At 32.1% G+C, this 21,650-nt stretch overlaps 3 protein-coding genes across 3 annotated transcripts in view; 2 read left to right on the top strand and 1 right to left on the bottom strand.

The window, feature by feature from the left end:
- Window positions 1-265: 265 nt before the first annotated feature.
- Window positions 266-4,498, bottom strand: LOC132747571 (transcription factor Jun-like). The gene is made up of 2 exons (XM_060736989.1): window positions 4,358-4,498; window positions 266-2,013 (listed from the first exon to the last, which is right to left on the bottom strand). The coding sequence occupies exon 2, from the start codon at window positions 1,753-1,755 to the stop codon at window positions 931-933; it is 825 nt and encodes a 274-aa protein (XP_060592972.1). The 5' UTR covers window positions 1,756-2,013; window positions 4,358-4,498; the 3' UTR covers window positions 266-930.
- Window positions 4,499-4,570: 72 nt separating this feature from the next.
- On the top strand, window positions 4,571-9,782 carry LOC132747575 (uncharacterized). Its single transcript, XM_060736994.1, has 2 exons — window positions 4,571-4,671; window positions 9,044-9,782. The coding sequence occupies exon 2, from the start codon at window positions 9,114-9,116 to the stop codon at window positions 9,780-9,782; it is 669 nt and encodes a 222-aa protein (XP_060592977.1). The 5' UTR covers window positions 4,571-4,671; window positions 9,044-9,113.
- A 4,068-nt stretch (window positions 9,783-13,850) lies between these two features.
- Window positions 13,851-21,650, top strand: part of LOC132747574 (mutS protein homolog 5-like) — a 47,784-nt gene continuing 39,984 nt past the window's right edge. Inside the window, exons 1-4 of the mRNA XM_060736993.1 lie at window positions 13,851-13,910; window positions 18,295-18,417; window positions 20,142-20,189; window positions 21,254-21,353. Coding sequence (XP_060592976.1) covers window positions 13,851-13,910; window positions 18,295-18,417; window positions 20,142-20,189; window positions 21,254-21,353 — 331 coding nt within the window. The remainder of the gene's footprint in view (window positions 13,911-18,294; window positions 18,418-20,141; window positions 20,190-21,253; window positions 21,354-21,650) is intronic.

Below are 21,650 nucleotides of genomic sequence, written 5' to 3'. Positions count from 1 at the left end.
ATGGGTCAAAAACAGAGACTTTTATTATATAATAGCTCTGTGGTCAAAAGTTACACATAGCCAGTTACTGAACAGTTAAAGTCTTAGATCTACTGAATAATTGTAATTTTCACACTTAATAAAATTCAAATTTAATTGATAAATATTTCATCTTGGGATACAATACTTATTACCTGGGACTTAATAAAATGACTATCATAAATCCTAGTAATTACATACAAGACATACGGCTAACAAGATGGAAAATTCACACCAACACATGATAAAGGTTTTCTAAATTTTAATATTTCAAAGTCTTTAACAAAATATGAAAAAACATTTAATAATGAAGCATAAAAAATATTAACAAGATAATCCACATTTAAATAGCAGCACCATTAACATTTGTACATGGTAAAATTATGGCAAAATAATGAATTTGTGATGAACGATAATTGGTCCAGTGAAATGAATTAAATGAATAAAATGACAGGCACACTCATCGATACATTCTTTCAGATCTAAAACAATTCAGTTCTAACTGAATGATTTGAAACATAAAATACCCATAATACATTGCAGTACAGTCCAAAACAAACATGAACTATGTACTTTGTTTCAAGCATTTTCAAGCACAAATAATGAATTATCATAATATCGCTTTAACCAAAAATAAAAGAATTAAACAAGTTCCTTACAAAATAGAATTTTACAATATTCCTTTTAAGATTGTTACTCAGTTATTAAGCAAATTGAAAGTAGCTTTTAGAAGATACAAAAACATATTTTACAATATCAACTGAAAACTATTGTTTTACTAATTTATTATGCTAGCTCAGGGCTTGGCTATGCCATTCAAATATCACATACTGACACAAATATTTGTCCGTCACCCGTTTAGTTTACAATTCCAATTTATTAAAAATCCTAAAAACAATTATTGCGCTTAAATTAAAAGTTGATATTTTGTGACATCATAATTTGGCAACCACTGTTCACATGTTCAATAATTGTTTGTTTTAATTTACACACTTCATCTCTAAGTTTTGAAGCTTGCGATGACAAGTCATTATTTTGTCCTTTAAGGTCAGCGACTTTGTCTTCCAGTCGCGCAATTCTTTCAAGTTTTCTAGTGCGACACTTCCTAGCTGCCACTCGGTTGCGAGCCCTCTTGCGTTCTAGTTTGATCACTTCCTGATTAGCCATATCTATTGGAGATGGCGGAGGTGAATTAAGTCCACAAGGAACAGTTTGAGGTTCCTCTTTAACTGTCACCATTGGATATGTCCCTGGGTTTAGTAATGATTTTGATGGTAGAGAACTACTTGGCACAATTCCTCCGGGAAGTGATGTAGTTGTTGTAAAAATGTTTTTTAATGCATCATTGATACTTATAGATGAACTGTTCGGGATGTCAACACATTCTTCTTCAGGTTTAGAATGTAGTTCTGCTAAAGCTGCCACGAAACCTTGTGCATATGCCTCCTGCTCATCCGTCACAAACTTAGGAAATAAAATTTGTGTCGGTGTAGGTGTTGTTGTCACCATTCCGTTTGCTTGAATGATCATTTTCTCAAGCTCTGGGGAAGCTAACTTTAACATGTTCAAATCCGGCGATTGTAACAGAGCTGTTTGAATTTTTTGTCTCTTAGCACTGGAAATTCCGTTTCCTGAGTTAAAGTCCAAAGTCATTGCCCTCTTCATGCTGTTAAGTTTACTTCCGAACGTGTTATTTTCCCTTCCCGCCCCGTCATCGTTGTACATAGTCGTCTCCATTGTCCTGTGTTTAAATTTCGCCGCCACCTTTTCTGGTTTAAATCTTCAAAATTTTGTCTTATTATTTCAGTATCGCCTGACTCACAGTGTTTTCCTGCTTTCAGTGTCACTCCAACAAACTATTTTCAATCCGATGAGTCAAAATTTACGATGTGAGTCACAGGTTTTCTTCGTTTTGTCTGTAGACTTTGTTAGCAGTGCGTAGACTAAGGCCCAATACACAACTTGCTAGCAATTTATATGAAATGACTCAAGTAGCTGAAAATAGAATGACATCAGATTTAGATATTTTCATTGGTTCATTTTTACATCATATTTCACGTGACCGAAATACTATGCTCTGATTTGATGGTTGTTATAGAGACGAGTTGGATTATGGGATACTATTTTATCCAAATAAGGAAAATCTATTTTTATCAATGACGTTTTTTGACGTAAATTGGAATTCCCCGACAGCGAAACCGAGGCAGACACGAAAGCCAGACGATCCGCAAAATGGACGATATCCAGTACAAAACTTGTAAAGAGTTATTTATTTGATGTCATTTTACGATAGCCCATCTATAGATTTGTACTAAAAAATATTTTAACACATCAATTCTGTACCACTATTTTTAAATATGTAATTCTGTCACTGTACAGTACAGTCTAAAAATTAAGTGTGAAATAATTGGGTCAATTGTAAAGTTAATGAGGCCCATGAAGTGGTTTATCTTTCTATGTTTGATTTCTTTGACAATGAGGTTTCTTTATCATAGCTTGCATAAGTTATTTTTTTCTGTATTTTGTTTTCGTTTTTTTGTAAATACTTTATGTACAAAATAAACGATCCTTATATGTATCCTCTTCAATTAAATAGGTTTAATAGACAATCAAATATTTAATTAAATAAGCTGTTCAAGTCCTATTTACTTTTGCCAATCAACACAAGGCAAAGGGGTACGGCTCATTGAATGTTCACAAAATAAGTGTTTGATGGTATCCAAGTCAGAAATGAATTTTAAGTCCATTCCCATTACACTATATACTATTCTAACACGACCCACATTTTTCCCTATTGAACATAGAAGAACCGAAAGTGTGTGTTATTATGCAATATAGTCACTGTTTGACGTTCTATATTTAGACATGTGACGTAATCATTATACATGTGACGTAACCACTATAAAATCAGACGCGCAAACAATAAGTACGGAAACAAATCAGGCGCAATTTTGTTTAATAGCAGGTACGGCAGCATTAATTTTTTTACGTTGTGTTAGAATCGAAATAATATATCCAAATCGGTGATTTTATCGCTGGATAACATCACTGTTTGTCGTTCGGATGCGCATCATTATATCACTCGGGCTACGCCCTCGTGATATAATTCCTCGCATCTGAACTCCAAACAGTGATGTTATTGAGCGATAAAATAACAGTTTGGGATATATTATTTCTTAAATATATAAACTATATTTTAGTATATACAATTAATGTAGTGTAATTGGAATGGACTTAGAATTTATTTCTGACTTGGGATAAATGCTTTCTACCATCAAACACTTATTTTGTGAACATTCGATGAGCCGTACCCGTTTGACAAGAGGTTGCCATTTGCAATTTTAATATTTTCTCCTTTGAAATGACTTCAATTTCTGTTGAAGAAGCTAGCATTAATAGATGAAAATAACCATTCTTTTTTAATAAAGTTATTACTTATTGCTACGTTCAAAAAATAATTCTGTTAAGAATGTCATTTAAAAGGAAAACTTCTTAGTTTGTATGTACTTTGTACCAGGCATAATAATCAAAAGTTAAAATTACATGTAAATGGTCCATTACTGCAAAAATTCTGTTTTTAAAAATATGAATGTACATCATCACAAGGCTGATATTATAGTCTTTTTTTCCCCACTGTATAATGGTTGCAAGGGCCTTGAAGGTCCATTGATAGTCCAAGAGACAATTTTGTAACGTAGAGGACAGTTTAGAGACAGGGGAAAAGTTCAGTCCTTTCACTTTCAGTTAATTCATTCATTTTAAAATCAGACAAAGAAATGTCCTGCTCTGATGGTTTAATAACATGGATCTGGTCAGAAGTTTTTTCAGAACTGGGAGAAATTTTATCATTTTTGAAAAGGGGAATTAAACACCTAACAGCTCTATAAGGGCACTTTATAATACTTAACATAAAATGAAACTTTTTTAAATATTATGAAATTTTTATGTGACATTTTTTAGATGTATAATATCTATCACATGCATTGAGACCAGAATGAGGATATTATAATTAATCATGAAGAATCAAAATTTAGATCAGTGTGGTTAACTTTTAAGCACAATATCAGTTTTGCATTGCATAAATACCCCTTTATCAGATGTTGAAAGATGTAATTTCAATTATTAATATATGTAGGTGTATAATTAATACATAATTATGTATTAATCAAAATCAACATTAATTTATACAATTCAATAATAAATAAAAAATAAAAAGAAACTTTCAAATTTAAAGATATGAACCAATGAATTTAAATGTGGAATGTCTGATATTTTATTTTCCTAAAAAGTGTACAGAAAAATTGACAGGAATGATGTGTAATTACAAAATTAAATTTACCTGATGTATATTCCTTGTTTAAATGAAGTACCACAGAAGAGCCTCAATTGTACTTTTCAGTCTGTCCAGTAATTGATTACCTTAGAATGGTATTTTGAATCATTATATTAAGAAGAAATTTTGCTTCCATTTAACAATTGGTCAATATTATAATGGTTTACTTGTTTTAAAGATTTTTAATACATATAAATATGTTCTGGCTATTTTTAGCAGGGATTCCGTAGTCTATTTTTAGAAAATAGCCTGATCTTGTTTACAATGTGATCATGAGTCACTGTCGTGGGTGGAAAACATCTGGGACATTCCATAGTAAAGTAAGGGTTTGGTTTAGGTTATAAATTGAAATTGTCTGCTTATAGATCTTCTGAAATACATTTTTCGAAGGAAAAAAAGTCAGTACTAAAATTATTGCCTTAACATCGTTGCTGAATGGAAAAGTATGATACTCAGTACAATGGACATTACATGTATTGCTGGTATTACAAATGTATATCTTGACCTTATTTTGACCTTTTTTAAGTCCAAATATTTTTTTCTGCGCCCCCACCCCCAATACACTTCGCATAAAGGAAATCACCTAAACTTATTAAAATTATTATCATTGAACTCCTGTCTTGATACATACATGTATTATCAGGGTTTGTGACCCAGACTGCAACATTTTCAATTTTGCCCTGTTGGACTTTCTTTAGGGATTCTTATTTCTTTCTATTTTTTGGACATCTGGAAAAAAAGATTTTTGTGTGCATAGCTGCTACTGTCAGGTTTTCATTCTCCAGATACTTGAACATTGCCCATTATATTTTTATTCACGATGGATTGTGTTTATTCTTGGACACAACAATAATGGGTTTATAAGACTTTATGTTGACCATGACTCATCAATGACCTTGACATTGAAGGTCAAAGTTTTTTTCTCTAACTGGCTGTAACTTTGTTATTTATGAATGGATTATCTTCTACTTGAGCACAATGTCTAAAAGAAAATCAAACTCAATTTGACCTTTACTCTTAAATGACTTGAATGACCTTGAAGATGACATTGTTGCAAGTTTACAGTTTTTAGCTATTTTTGCTATAACTTTGGTATTAATGAATGGATTGTCTTCATACTTGTGATAAAACATTGAATTTGCTTAAATTGTCATTTGTTAAGTTGTTTCATATTTGGACAAAAGAAAACATGACAAAATTGACATGATGACCTATTCTGATATGACCTTGAATTTTCATTGACCTTGACCTTCAAAGTCAATTTTATTAAATTTGCATTAATTGACATAACTTTGTTAATTTACAGATTTGATCCATAGATCTACTTGGACAAACGAACACACATGACCAAACCAACATGTTGAATTAGTTTGATATTAGCTTTGACCTTTAACTGAATTTTACCTTCAAGGTCAAATTATTGAAATTTGCTCAAATTTAACTTTGTTATTTATTATGGATTTTATTCATTCTTCAGCAAAAGAGCACTTACAACAAACTGAAATGATGATTAATTCAAATACAGCCTTGACTCTTGAATGAACATGACTGTCAAGGTCAATTATGAAATTTGAATTTTATTTTTTAAAAGTAAATTATGCTCTAATGTGTCCGACTTAAGAAATAAGAAGTCCAGCATGTTCCATGCTAGGCGGTGGCTCTTGTTGACTGAGTTATGGCCCTTCATTTTTTCACATTATGATGTAATATACGTTATGGGGAAAAACTCTTCTGTTATGTGTGCAACTCCAATATGCCTCATTGGATATCAACAAAACTTTCACAGACCTATTGTGTACAGGCAGACTGACAATCAGGGGAATGCTAATTATATAATATAATTATTATATGCTACAAGTATGTTTTTGGTGCTTAAAACCAGTTAACTTGTTTGTTATTGGTCATTTTCTAATTTGATCCTCACTATTACCACAGGTTCAAATAAAAAATTGCCAACTTAAAATTTTACCGCAGGGTCTTCAAATCAGAAGTTATATCAGAACAAAACAAGATTTACCTTTGAACTTATTGGTGGCGCTATTATCGGTGACTAACTGTTGCTATTACCCAAACAATAGTCTACATGATTTTATACCCTGACATTGTTTTAGAAGAAGGACAATGGTATCAAAGGTTATTTTTCTATTATTGACAGTGAGAAGCAGCATCTGTAAAGGTTCAAAGTTGTGTAATAATTATCTAGGACTAAAAAATCACACACTCAAAAATAGAGAAAGACATAGTTATAAGTTACTGCATAATGTTCGTCTATTACATTTATGATTTCAGGCATAAAGTCTGTGGCTAGATTATAACATTAACAGTATTCAGAAGTCAAAGAAAATTATTTTTCCTGCATTTTCAGCATTGATAGAGTTATCTTGGTTTAGATACTAATCTGATTTGTCACATTTTGCCATTTAACATGACTGGTTTAGTTACTGTATTGTTTGATTTTATTAACCTGTCACTTCCATACTCATTATACGGTCAATGCACAGAATATATTAATATTCGATAAATGTTCGGTAAATTCCGTGAGAGGTACGCAATAAGATGTTATTAATTAAATGCATCCAGTTTACACTGACCGTTATAGCGCAATAGGGTAAACCACGGGTATATAATATCGAAATGTCCTACATGTTATAAGATCGAGACAGTGTATGGTCCATGTTTTTTCTTATTCATAAATATTTCCAAAAATTTTGAAATTATGGTTGTTCTTTTTTTAATATGTTTTGCACTCTTTGTAAATACTATATTTTTGTATATAATTGATATTGAAAATTCATTTGGATTATAATCAATAAATGTAATTTCAGTACCGTAAAATACAATACAAAATTATGTGACAATTCAGTGTTTCTTAGTTGTTTCATGTCCGTGTAGACAATTTTGCAAGCGCGTGACCATTTTCTTTAAAATATACCTAAAAATAAGGACAGAATAAGTCTAAAAAGAATGTCAAAAGAAGGGAACGAACCTCGAACCTCTCATACATTAGGTAATCACTTAACCGACTGTGCTATTGCGGATGTTACGAGAACCTACATTTAGCTAGTGGGAGTTTTTCAAACGTTAGTTATATACTCCACATTAATTCTCGTAAAATAAACGGACAAAACCGAAGTGAGATCGAATATTTAAATATGTGCTCTAATGTATTCATTATTGACAGGTCAATAAAATCAGACTATATAAAGTGGTTAATTTTGTGACATGGAAATATTTGTGAATTGAAATTATTCGCAAATATTTGATTGCAATCTTTATGTTTTTGTGATTTCATCATTACACATTTGTGGTGAAAATGCAAAAACATGAAAGTACAAGGCACAAGTTTTCGTATTTGGACATTGTACATGTAACTTCATCATTGTATTTTCTCATTCCTTTGTCATTTAATGTTCTAGTTTTGTGGGTCGTTTTTAAATGTTTGTTCTTCACGGTACTTTTGAGTTTTCCTCTCGTACTTTTACTCTTTCATTTTCTTCCTTTAGTGTTCTAGCATTCCAGATTACACTTGCATGCATAGAGAATGGCCTTAATGGAACACCATACAATATAACTTCTGATGATTTCCTTATTATGCTCTTAAAACCTAGTTCTTAAATAATTCAAATTGTAATGATATATGTATGAGGACATTCATTTTGTTATATATATATCTAATGTTAAGGAAATGTCATACTTGAAATTTAAGCTACTTAAGCTGTTAAAAGATTTTGAACAAGCTAACATTGAATCTTTCCTTACAAAAAAGGAGATGCAAATGTGACAACAAGATACATATTTTAAACATTTTTTTCAGTTGTTTTTTTTTTTTTTACTTCTTTGCAATGGGAAATACAAACATGACTGTATTTTAGTGGGTTTACTGAAGGAATATTAAGAAAATTTAGGAAACTCGATTAACCATTTCCTTTTGTTTAGATGATTATGCACATTTTGTAAATGGTGTTTTATATTAAAGTTAGTTTATTTACCTAAATGTTTGGCTGGTAGGGAAAATCTCATTTTTGGGTGGATTTAAGGTTTATTCATTGGGAATTTTCAACAGTTTGTATTTCAGTTAGAAAAAAAAGGCTTTCTTTTCACAGTCTGCAATTATGGCACTAGTAGAATGGCTAGTAGAATTTGGATCAGGCCTGTAAAACTTTCTGAGTAACTAGCGGAAAAATAAGCAGTCAATCACCCTTGTTACATAAATGGAATGACTGAATTTCATGTGCAACAATTACTAATTTATATCCAATTAGGAGAATAGAATTAATGAATAACTGTATATAAGTCATTATTCTTGATTTTACTTTTACTTTAAAATGTAAGTAAAAACCTAATGTAATAGTAATAGTAATCAGGGTAGAAGATGTCTTATGGTTTTTTAGTCCTAAATTCTTTGACTATTTTTATGCTAAAAGAAGTCACTGCTTTATAAATTTGAAAAAAATGCTTGAATTTGTAAAATGACAGCACTATACTTGTTTAAAGCTCAGCTCTTAACTTTTTTTCTTTTAACAATGACTTTTTATTCTGTTAAACTTGAGACACATACAAACCAGAATATTTAATTACATTTTGTATTATCATCTTGTTAAGTCGCCTACTTAAAATGTTACCTGATGTATGTAGAGAGACATTGACATGTGACTTTAAAAACAATTCATCTGTCTATCACTTTCATTACAGTTTGTATTGAAGAGCTTCTCCTTCATTAATCGACTTCCGCAAACCTTTTCAAAGGGATTGAACATTAAGGATGGATTCTACGCTTGGTAAAAGAAAACATTCAACAATGCATTCAGACCAAGGGTTTGTCTCAAGTGATTCAACCGGGTCTCTACAACTACCCTTGTCATCCAGAGGTCAAGGCCACTATTCTAGCGAAAATCCTTGCAATATCAATGCTACATCAAGCAGTTTCTCTGGATCAACACAAAGGCCAAAGCTCACATCAAATTCAAATTCTCTGTCATCCTTTAATAACAGCTCTGATGGAAAATATATTGCAACAGGAGTAGTGACTGGTGGTACTGGCTTTAGTTCTTTTAAGCAGCCATCTTGTAAAGGGCCGTTCTCTGTGGAAACTCCGTATTTAAATAAAGAGACTCCACTGATTCTTGCTACAGCGCGACAGACAGGGTCTTCAATAACAGCATCATGTAACACTGACTCCATCAGGCAACTTCAGAACCCTTACACAGATAGGGTAACCAGTAGCCGTACTTCAGAATATTTTCAGAGGACTCCTTCTAGTAGAACCCTTCCAGGGCCCCAGAGCAGGTCAGTTACCTCAACATTGGCTACTTCCTCAGGGCTTGACACAGGGGAAGAAGAAGATGACGACCTGAGCAATACTGATGTTCGGCATGTAAGACAGATAGAAAATAGCTCATTGTCATCAAATGAATCTCAGGTGTGTAACTAAAATTTACACTACTTTCAGTTGTGTATAAAAATTTAAATCCTTGTTTGAAAGAATATCACTGACCTTTTAGTAAATGATTATGTATGCAGTAACATGACTTACATTTTCCTTATTTAGATTTAAATTGTGTACTGTGTATCATGGTACATTTAAAACTGGGTCATAAACTTAAATATTGGGCTTGCCAAAACCATTTCAATAGTTTTTCTTTCTCGGTATGCCACCTTGACCTACATTTTATACCACTCCTTATAAGGTAAATTCTAGTTCTCCCATTTGTTATATACACAGTTCATGCACCTGAAGTTTGAAATAATATTGTATTTGAATAAAATATTCTTGTTTGTTTATAAGCATATGTTGAATGATACAAATCTTTTATCGTACAGGCTGCATTTTTCACTATAAAACGTTTTCACTATATAACATGGAAATGAGAAACATACCAGTTGTATGAAATGAAAAGTTTATACCTCTCATAGCGCATATCTTCCTATCTAACAACTTACAGGTAAATTCTGTACTTTAAGTTAGAGGTATTATCTTTAAATTCCTGTCATAATGTTTATTTTGCTTGTAGATAATAATTTGCTTTTCTTTTTTAGTGGACCAAAACAATGCAAAATGGATAAACAAAATAATACATTATTAAAATTAAATTAAAGTTTTTCGTCTGCATACACAACATACATTTTCTGACATAAATTATGTCTTCCTAGCTTTGTCTCCATTAATTTAAAACTCAATAACTTTCTTGTTGATTACTGAAAAATTCCAGTATTACCCAGTATCTACATTAATAAAGATGGTTTTTCATAAAGACTAAGTTACAAATATATTCATTTTGTTAAGATTGTTACTGTACTTTACACAGGTTAGAAAGGTCAGTGACTAGTATACCCACCCCAAGACCCCTCTTAAACCCCAAAAAATTAATCTATTTCAATAAATCATTTGAAACAAAATATCAGTATTGAGTAAAATATTATTATCAAGTAAAAAATTGAGCTAACATTCTTTATATTATCAATAATGTATGATATCTTTTTACTGATATAATTTATGTTGTTACAGAATCTGCTGGTCATTTGTTTTTCTGTTGTATCTTTTGAATCAATTTAGAAATTAACCTTGTTAACATTTGAATGATATATATTTAGTCATAAGAGTTCTTTTGGAGGCCAAGTTTTATAATTCATCATAGCTTTTTGACAAAGTTATGCCCCTTTATTGAATGAAATATTTATTTGAAAATCTCTGGCACAAGAAAAGATATTAACTTGAGGTTCATATTCAAGTTCATCACACTAAGTATATTTTCTTTCCTTTTTAGCTCGACTTTTTTTTTTTTTTTGAAAAAAAAAAGTAGAGGTATTGTTATAGTCGCTGCGGCGTTGCCGTTGCTGTTGCCGTTGCCATCCGCAAACTTGTACCTGGATCATAACTTTTTTATTTCTTGGTGTATTGTCTTCATACTGGGCCACAACAACCCTTGGGACAAGACCTTTCAGTAGACCACACTAACATTGACCTTCATCCATAAATGACCTTGACCTTCAAGGTTAAAAGTCCAAATTTTGCTTGTTCATGCTGTTATTGGCTGTAACTTTGTTATTTTTGAATAGATTGTCTTCAAACTTGAACATAATAATCTTCAAGGATAACCCTTAAAAATAACCTGACAGACCTTGACCTTCACTCATAAATGACCTTGACTTTGAAGGTCAAATTATTGAAATTTTCATGTTTTTGGCTATTATTGGCTGTAACTTTGTTATTTTTGAATGGATTGTCTTCAAACTTGAACATAGTAATCTTCAAGGATAACCCTTAAAAATAACCTGACAGAACTTGACCTTCACTCATAAATGACCTTGACTTTGAAGGTCAAATTATTGAAATTTTCATGTTTTTGGCTTTTATTGGCTGTAACTTTGTTGTTTTTGAATGGATTGTCTTCAAACTTGAACATAATAATCTTCAAGGATAACCCTTAAAAATAACCCGACAGACCTTGACCTTCACTCATAAATGACCTTGACTTTGAAGGTCAAATTATTGAAATTTTCATGTTTTTGGCTATTATTGGCTGTAACTTTGTTATTTTTGAATGGATTGTCTTCAAACTTGAACATAATAATCTGCAAGGATAACCCTTAAAAATAACCCGACAGACCTTGACCTTCACTCATGAATGACCTTGACTTTGTTTTGACTGTAACTGGCTGTTACTTTGCTATTATTGAAGGGATCAACTTCATATTATAACAGAACATACTTAAAGACAAGACTTTGTTGTTTATCATGACTTCACCACGTGAATCCACAACGTGACTCCACCACGTGACTCCACCACGTCACATGACTCCACCACATGTCTCCACCACGTGACTACACCACGTGACTCCACCACTTGACTCCACCATGTGACACCACCATGTGACTTCCACGTGACTCCACCACGTGACTCCACCACATGACTCCACCACATTACTCCACCACATGACTCCACCACATGACTACACCACGTGACTCCACCCTTGACTCCACCGCGTGACTCCACCGCATGACTCTGCCGCGTGACTCTGCCGCGTGACTACGCCACGTGACTCCGCCGCGTGACTTCACCGCGTGACTCCACCACGTGACACCACCACAAGACTTCACCACGTGACACCACCACGTGACACCACCATGTGACTTTGAATTGGGTGTCTCTATTTATATATATATAAATTAGTAAATATCGAGGGTTCAAAGGTAAAAGGTTATAACTGCCACTTTTGCCGAAATTGACTTTTTACGTTTTTTATAATGTACTTATTGTCCTTCATGTCTGACGAAAATATTATATGAATATTCAATCCTTATAAGGGCAAAAAATTAAAAAGTATTTTGTAATAACTTCTTTTCTACAAATTATTTAGGGGTAAAAGGTTCTAAGTGTACTTATTACCTGTTGTTTGCTTGTTGTTCCACATGTTGTGAAGAATCTGTAGTGGAAAAAGGTTATAACTGATTTTATCACCTTTTTCCCCTGACAGAATGCTGCATTCATACAGTTCACAGGCACTATCTGTTATCTCTTTTCCCACGAAATTTATCTTTTAGAATTAAATGCAGCGAGAATATAACCGAATATGAAAGACAGAAAATATTCAGTACATACTGGTCAATGGGTGATTACATAAGTCAGAGGCAATTCATTTGTTTCCATGTTGCCAATAAAGAACCAGAGAATGTATCTAAACAGAGAACAAAACAAAGAACTATTTCGAATTCGTTTTTCACACAGGTAGAAAAGAGGGCGTGAGGGATGTTGCACTTATTCATTATCTCTCATGTACAGACTCAATCAAACTGACTCTGCAATTTTTATGTAATTTTGTTGTGATTAATGCTTCCGAGGGATCACTTTGTTTCCAGAATTTTTTACTAAAAACTATCGATGTCGGTTCCAAAACAGTTGCAAACGCAGTTAAGCACAAAGTGGCAGGGTTATATGTTGGAAATGACAAGAGAGGGAAAGCTGTGCCTGGAAATAAAACCACGGAATATCACAGATCATTTGTAAAGAAACACAACGAAAGCTTTCCGACTGTTGAATCACACTACACACGAAGACCCCAACAGGAAGTATCTAACGCAAGATTTAAATATAAAACGAATATACTCACTGTATGTAGAAAAATGCAAAGGAGAAAATAGAAAGTGTGTTTCAGAGGCTGTGTACAGAATCATTTTTAGTACAGAATATAACTTTTTTCTTCCGTCCTAAGAAAGATCAATGTCCACTCTGCCATCTGTATGACACTTTGAGAATAGAAGATAGACTAGATGAGGCAACAAAAGCAAAATATCAAGTACACCAAGTGACCAAAAAGAAAAAAAACAGTGCTAGAATGGAAAAATCAGCCAAAAAAAAAAAACGCACAAAGAAAGATCCAAAGTTTTCTGTGTCGGCATTTGATATCCAGGCTATTTTGAAAACACCACTCAGTTTAATTGGTGATCTTCTTTACAAAAGAAAACTGTGTTGTTGCAATTTGTCATTCTATGAACTGGGAAATGGTAACGGGACTTGTTATCTGTTGGATGAGACACATGGGGAAACCAGGCTCGTGCAAAGTAGGAACTTTTGTGTACTTGTATGTAACCTCTGTTGCAAGTAAGACATCTGGTATTGAAGAAGTGACATTATATAGTAATGCATGTGGAGGACAGAATTGCAATCAGTTTGTTGCAAGTTGCTTAGTTCACTGTGTCCAAGATATACCTCACATCAATGGTAAAACCACACATTTCTTGAAATTGGCCATTCATTAATGGAATGCAAATTCCATACATGCATCTATCAAGCATGCAAAAAGCCTTACAATAGTTCATGTTCCATCGCAGTGGGAAACAGTTATATCATACCAACGCCGGAAGCAACCATATATTGTCGTTCTAATAAAATACAATGACATACTAGATTACAAGTTGTACAAAGAACAAAACTTTGGCTCAATGAAAATCGATGTTGATGGTGAACGTGTTAATTGGCTGAATACATGTATATATAAAATACATGGTTGATTTAGGGATGGATAAGGCTTATCCGGTGAGCTAGAAAGTGTATCTTGGCGAGCTTTAGCAAGCCAAGATTCACTTTCGCAGTGAACCGGATAAACCTTCTCCAGCCCGACATCAACCATGTATTTGTTTTATCCTGCTTTTAATAATGTTTTTAGAATAATTAAATGGTTTCATTCTTCTTTTTCCCCGATAAAATAACATCTATATGTAGTTTTGTTTTGCTGCTAAACATGTGACGTTATCAAATGACGTAATGACTGGAGATAGATAAAGACAAAAATACAGTATTGTTGTGAGCTATGGTTTTGTGGTTAGTGAGTTCAAGGCAGTTAGGTTAATGCAGAAGAAGAACAGAAGCAAAGAAAAGTCTCTTAAGGCTCCACGAAAGGCTTATACAGAGAAGCTTCCAATATCTGCTGCAAAAGCTGATTTGATGTCACTTGTTGCCTCTGGAACAATTCCGAAGGAGTGCGAATCATACTATGAGTCATTGCCATGCAGCAAATCTATAAAAGACAAACTTTCAGTGCCTTCTGTTAGTGAGAGTGAAGAAGATGAGTGGAGGTCATAGAATAATTAATGACAAACATTCACATTTTGTGACATGAAACAGTAGTCTTTATTTACTTAACTATGATATGGGTCACTAATATCCTTAATTGCTGATGTCTGGGGTCTGTTTGACTTCAGTTCGATTATATACCAGAGAACATTCAAAATAAATGAAATTTGTAAACTTAGATTTGAGTGCGTATTTTCGTAAACTTTTTAGTTATTAATTTATTTCTGTAGAATCTAAATATTGAGCAGGTACATATTTCATATTTCTATGAATGAAAAGTGTTAATTTTGTGTACGAATATTAATGTGCATTGTGTTAATTACATTACGTAAGGTTCTTCAAAGTAAGGACATAATTGATAAATTTGCAACAGTAACAATTACTGCAACATCTAAATTTTTCAGAGGAACAAGGCTATAACTGCACTTATAACCTTTTACCACAGTTTATCTCTAACTTTTATTGCTAAACCTGCAGAAGTAAAAGGTCGTAAGTGCAGTTAATACCTTTTACCGCTCAAACTTGTAGTCTTGACAGGATCTAAGTACATTTATTACCTTTTACTTCTGTAAAATGATATTATTTTGATCTTAGAACTTTAAAACAAACTATAATTACAGTGTTTTATCAGCACCAAGCAATGTAAACTAAACAAAATATGATCTAATGTAGTCAACAAATATGGGAGAATCAAAATTGTTATAACAATATTACGGAAAATAAAGTTGTATTAAAAAAATATGTTTTTTGCGTTTTTCTCGAAATCTTGAAAATGGCAGTTATTACCTTTTACCTTTGAACCCTCGATATATAAAATATATAGACAAAACTAATGTGACAAAACAGAATGATTAATTTTATAAAAAAGGAAACGTTAATATTTTGTTCAAACATTTCTTTGTTTGCTTTTAGAGAAAGTAAAAAGTCGAGCGTTGCCCCCGCCCGGCGGTGGCTCTTGTTTTTTTGAGTTATGCCTCTTTTTACTTAAATTGTATTTAAATGCCTTTTTACATAGAAGAATAATTCTAAATTTTATATTTACTTTAAATGGGTTACAAGCAAGCTCAGGAGGCCAAGTTTTGAAACTCTTAATTGCATTTTGGCATAGTCATGCTCCTTTCTTTACAATATTGTTTTTCTTTTTTTATTTTGCACTATCCAAGTGTTGTTTTTTTACCCCCCAAAAACATTCCTTTTTCCACCTATCTAAGTCAGCATCTATCATTAGGACATTGGTGGGGTTATAATTCATGTCAATCAAAAGTTCTAGGTTTCAAAAGGTGACAGGTACTTTAGTCCTATTTTATGAATAAACCCATTTCATTAAGTCTACTTCAAGAAGGAAAATATGAAAATGCTACTGTTAATTGTGATATTAATCTAAATTGTTGAAGGAGACCAAAGTAACAATGCTTCACCCTAGTGATTTTAATTCCTTAATTGGTAGACGGAAGCAGAATTTAGCTTCATTCAGATAAAATTTAAAACACAATTGAGCCTGATTCATCTCTTTTTCTTTCTTTATATGTAATCAATTAGGAAATTAATTTTATTTTTTTCTGTCATTGTTTAATGATGAAACAATTAGATGACTGTGTTCTTATTGATAGATTTATTCTTCAATAAGGTACAAAGTTCAAACGTTATTTTAACAGAAACAATTAAGAATGCCGTAAATATGTCATACAGGGTATTGTTCGCTGGTTATTTTTAGTAAACAAATGAATATATATCTCAAGACGTAAATGTAGATGACGATTTTGTTAAGATATCAGGAAACTGACTCAAGTGGTTTTTTAAGTGTTGTTTAAAATTTTGGGTTTGTTAGATTGAGTCAAAAGAAATAATGGTTTCGTTTGACCTACATTTAAATCATTTGACAATTTTTAGCCATGCATTTTGACCCCCAAATTTTAAAATTTTTAATCGAATCTAAAAATTCTTATACTAGTAAAATGAAAAAAAGTTTTAAAAACCCTTTTTAAGCCATTTTTTTTCAGAATAAAAAAATTTTTTAAAAACAGCCCTTTTAAAAAGAAGAAAATTAAAATTAAGTGGACCCTTTGGGAGATTAAATTAAGGGGAGCCTGGGGGAAAAAAAATTTTATAGTACGTATAGTTTTCCCATTAATTTTATCCTACACCACTTTTGATTTTTTTTGTTTTGCTTTGAAAAATTTTTATAAAACGGGTTAAACCTTTTGAAATGTTCCAAAATTCTAAAAAACAACTTTAATTACATTTACGTTACATATAACTGTTCAATAAGCCCCAAAAATTGATATTTTTTACTTATAGCATGACGTTTTGATAATACTTTTTAGAAATTTTCAAATTAAGGGAGTTATTTCAATACATTAAAGTCTTTGGGGAAGATAAAACCTGTGGTTTTTGTCCAGTTTCCCCTTTTTTTTTGGGAACTGCTTTTTTCCAAAAGGGGGTGTTCCCGGGAACAAAAGAGCAATACTACACCCCAAGCATCCTGGTTTTTTCATTAGAAAAGGCTTATTTTTTCCTTAAGGACTAGGGGCTAAAAATTTTGTTTCTGTAAACTCCCGTGATAAAAAAAAAACCCCTCCTGTTTAATTTTAAACAGAGTAAATTTTACTTTTTAATTTTGTTTCTTTCTGAGAATAACTGGTGAATTTTTTTTTATTCATGGGAAAGGGGAGTTTCTTTGAAAACATTCTCACTAATACAAAATTGCTCATAATAAAAGGTTAATGATTTTTACAATGTCTTTGGGAAAAACCAAATTGGTTTTAAATTGGCAATTTGGGGAAAAAAATTTTTGCATTGAAAAAATGATTATGACACCAGTTTTAAAAAGGGTTTTACATTGAGCTTGTTTTGTCAACAAATAGCATTTTTAAATTTACAGAAATTTTAAAATCACCCTAATTTTTAAATTGGGTAAGACTCTTTTTCTAACCCCTCCATTTAAAATATAAAAATATGTTCATCCTTTAAGAAACAAAAAACTAAACAAAAACTTATTTTTTCATTTATTTGTTAAAAAGGAAACCCAATTTTTCACCGCATCATTGAGGCACCACCAACAGCATGACTCCAGATTCCATGCTAATATTCATGAAATTTTTGTAAGATGTTGTTTAAAACGTATAGAATTTGCAAGTGGAACAAGAGAAGTACTTTTACACATTGCAAACGGAACTTACATATCACCCTAATTAAACCAAACAAGGGTTCAAAAACTACAAAAATAACTAAACTGTTTACGTAACGGCAGAAATATATGATTGATACTCGGCAAAATTTCATCATTAATCGGCACAACCCTATCAATTGTGCTTTACATAATATATACCCCTTACATATGAAATAAACTTGCTATTGCTTTTAAATTTTCAGATTATATGGGTGTTTGTGGCATGGGGGAAAATTTTGGGTGTAGCGTACTATGACCTGACACGACAACGTCAAATATTATGCTGGATACACAGAACCGAGATGAGTCAACTGTGTGACAAAAAGGTAAATCAACGTTAGCTATGAAGTAATGAAAAGCTTTATTGTGGTTGCTCTGTATCCTACACTGTTCTGTTAGAGCTATCATCAATATGCATGTTAATATGCATGGCCTGTGAAGTAATCTGAAAAACATTAAACCACAAGTGCAAAGGCAAAATATAAGACGAAAAACAAAAAGTATGTTGGTTAAAATGCAAATGTATGGAGACGCAAGATTTTATAATTTTAATTTATTTTACTTTTATGTCTTTGTCATCAAGTTTTTGAATGTTTGGTATCATGTGTTATGTTTTCATCTTTGACCATAACAATATTTACCCCCAAAATACAGCGAGATTCTTAATAATTAAAATAAAAATTCTTTGAGGGATAATGTTTTGGGGTGAACATAGCCAAATGGTTATTAGGTAGTTGACTTCAAACTACTTGCCTCTTACCACTGTGGATTCAAATCCTGCAAGTGATTTTGGATTCTTTCATGTGAGGAAGCTATCCAGCTAGCTTACGAAACATCACTGGTTCTACTAGGTCTTCCTTTCCCAGTTAAGTTGAAAAGATGCAATATGATCCAGGTTTTTCATTCTTAACAGAGTAGCACCATATAATCGGTTAAAATCCATAGTATTTTCAGACTGTATATTAAAATACCACCCTTGACCCTTTGCAAAATTGGTTGTTTTCTTTGGCGCATCTGTTGCCTTAGATAAAAATAAAAACCCTAACGATCTTTATAGTAACAGTAAGTCTTAAAGCTGAACCAGTCCATCTTTTAAGGGTTTTTAATTTGAAAGCATATACTGCAACCGTTTAACCTATATTAGTACATTGTACTTAATTGTCATAAATTATTGCTAGAAATCTCTTTAAAAATCTATCCTTCCAGAAAATTTGCTTTTCTATTTCAGTGAAGTATACGATTTGAAAACCTTTACAGTTCTCCATTGTTGCAAAGTTTATTTTTTATGTGTATAAAATGCAAATTACTGCTGTCAAGCTCAACCCTGATATGCTAATGTTACATTTGTTTACATCCTTTAACTTCACTGTTTTTGTACACTTAAAGCTACTCTGGTAAGATATCTGTCAACTTTGAATAAAGTATTCTATTCAGACTGTTATAAAAAACAACACAAATTTACATAAGTTAAAGGCATCATTTGTATAATTTCTTAAAACATAGACATGAAAACAGTCAGATGTTCATATACAATTTTTAGCAAATTCTATTTTAAAACCCTTTGACTGCAATGGTTTCAATATATACAAAGATATACAAACTTTCATAAGGGCAGCTGATTACAGGGATTTCAGTAAATAAATTTGGCACTTAGAGTTACATTGATTTATAAGCTGTGGCAGCGAAAGGCCTGTATGACTATATTTTAAAGGGGATTTTTCATAAGTTATCATAATAAAGAATAATAATTTGAATCATGTATGTGTTTGAAAAGTCTGAATTATTCTTTTATAGATTAATAAATTAGCAAGTTAAGTCCTACATCATTTTTTTAACGATAGTTTTCAAGTAGTATGTTTAAATATCTTAACATTCCTTCTATACACACTTGACTTTAAAGCCGTGAATTTTTTTAACAAGATTTTCCTTACTGAGATTATTTAAATGCATACTTTAACCTACTTTGTATCGTACTACTGAATAAAATTATAATCTATTTTGGCAAAGTTGTCTGTTTAAATAGCTGTGAAATTTGATGTTATAATAACAGGTTGTGTCGGCAGTATACATGTATTTAGAGCTAGGCCAGCAGGTACAGGTAACCTACACTACCAGCCTAAATTTGGAGGTTTAAATCCTGCAAATTAACATTCAATGATTCCAGCCAAGCTAATCGTGTGTTTGCACCCTTACTGTTGCTGCTGAAATTTCAGTATTTTTGATCTTGTTATTGAAATCAGTCTTAGATTCAAGGCAGGATCTTCTTTTTAATTTAAACCGACGTTTAAAAAAAGCCTAAAAACATAACATTTGAATTTCTTACATAAATGAGCTGGGGCACTTTTAAACAGAAATGTATGCAAAGATAATTAAGAAATATATACTTTGAAATAAATGGGGAAAATCCTATTTTTTATGCTTTCTTAGCCCGAAAAATTGAGTAAAAAAAAAGGGTTTAAAACGCTTTTCATTTTGAGTCTATTTTTACAATATGTGAATAATTATTCTGGGTCTGAAAAACGAAGGTGCGCGAATGATCTGAAATTTTGCACAAAGATTAGTGGTCTAAACCTACATCAAATGGTAAATTTATCTGGAAAAAATATTTTCAGTCCCATCATGTCAAAAAACCTCAGTGGAGTCCCTTTAAGTAGTTTAAGGTAAAAGTTGGTTTTAAGCTCACCTGATGATCACCACTTTAAGGTCACAGTTTTGCTTGGATACCAAACTTTTTCAGAATGATTGTATTAGTGGTCCCTCATGATGAGTTTGATAATGAATATAGGCCATTTTATTCAAATTAAATGATTATTTACATAAAAACCTTGTTAACGTCCTAGAGGTAATTTTTTTTCTCCATGATACATTGATCAAGCTAAAATATGGGTCATCTTGGGATAAAAATAAAGATCATAAATCAAACAAAACGAATATCCATGATCACAGTTTTCTTTTATTGTTCTTCATTTTTTTTCAAATTTGAGTCTCATTTTCAGTTTTGACAAGATTAAATTTTGGTAACATTTGGTCAAATCTAAGTCACAATGTAAACTCCATTAAAAACATTGCAATATTTCTAAAAGTCACTGTTTATATACATTATAATAAAGAGCATTTAGACTCAGATGAGTGAATAAGATAAGTGAATAAGGGCCATTACAGCCCTCTTGTTTTGTTTCAGTATTGAAGGAAGTCCATCCAGTTCAGATTGTTGTAAGCTCCAAACAAGATGAAAGAACATTGAAAATCTTGAGAAGCTATGGTAGGTATTATATGAGCCTTGTCACGACAAAACCAACATAATGGGTTTGCAACCAGCATGGATCCAGACCAGCCTGCACATCTGCGCAGTCTGATCAGGATCCATGCTCACTTATATACTCTATAACAAGTAGAGAAACTGATAGCGAACAGCATGGATCCTGATCAGACTGTGCGGATGCGCAGGCCTGGTCTGGATCCATGCTGGGCGAAACCCACATATTTGGTTTGTTTGGGCAAGGGTCAAATAACAAATAGGTTTTGAGTAACAGTAAAGATACATCTCAGAAAAAAAGTT

Source organism: Ruditapes philippinarum, unplaced genomic scaffold, assembly GCF_026571515.1.
Source record: "Ruditapes philippinarum isolate M1 unplaced genomic scaffold, ASM2657151v2 ctg2624_1_1_1_1, whole genome shotgun sequence".
NCBI lineage: Eukaryota > Metazoa > Mollusca > Bivalvia > Venerida > Veneridae > Ruditapes > Ruditapes philippinarum.
The sequence above is the reverse complement of the archived record's forward strand: the minus strand, read 5'-3'. Positions and strand labels throughout refer to the sequence as shown.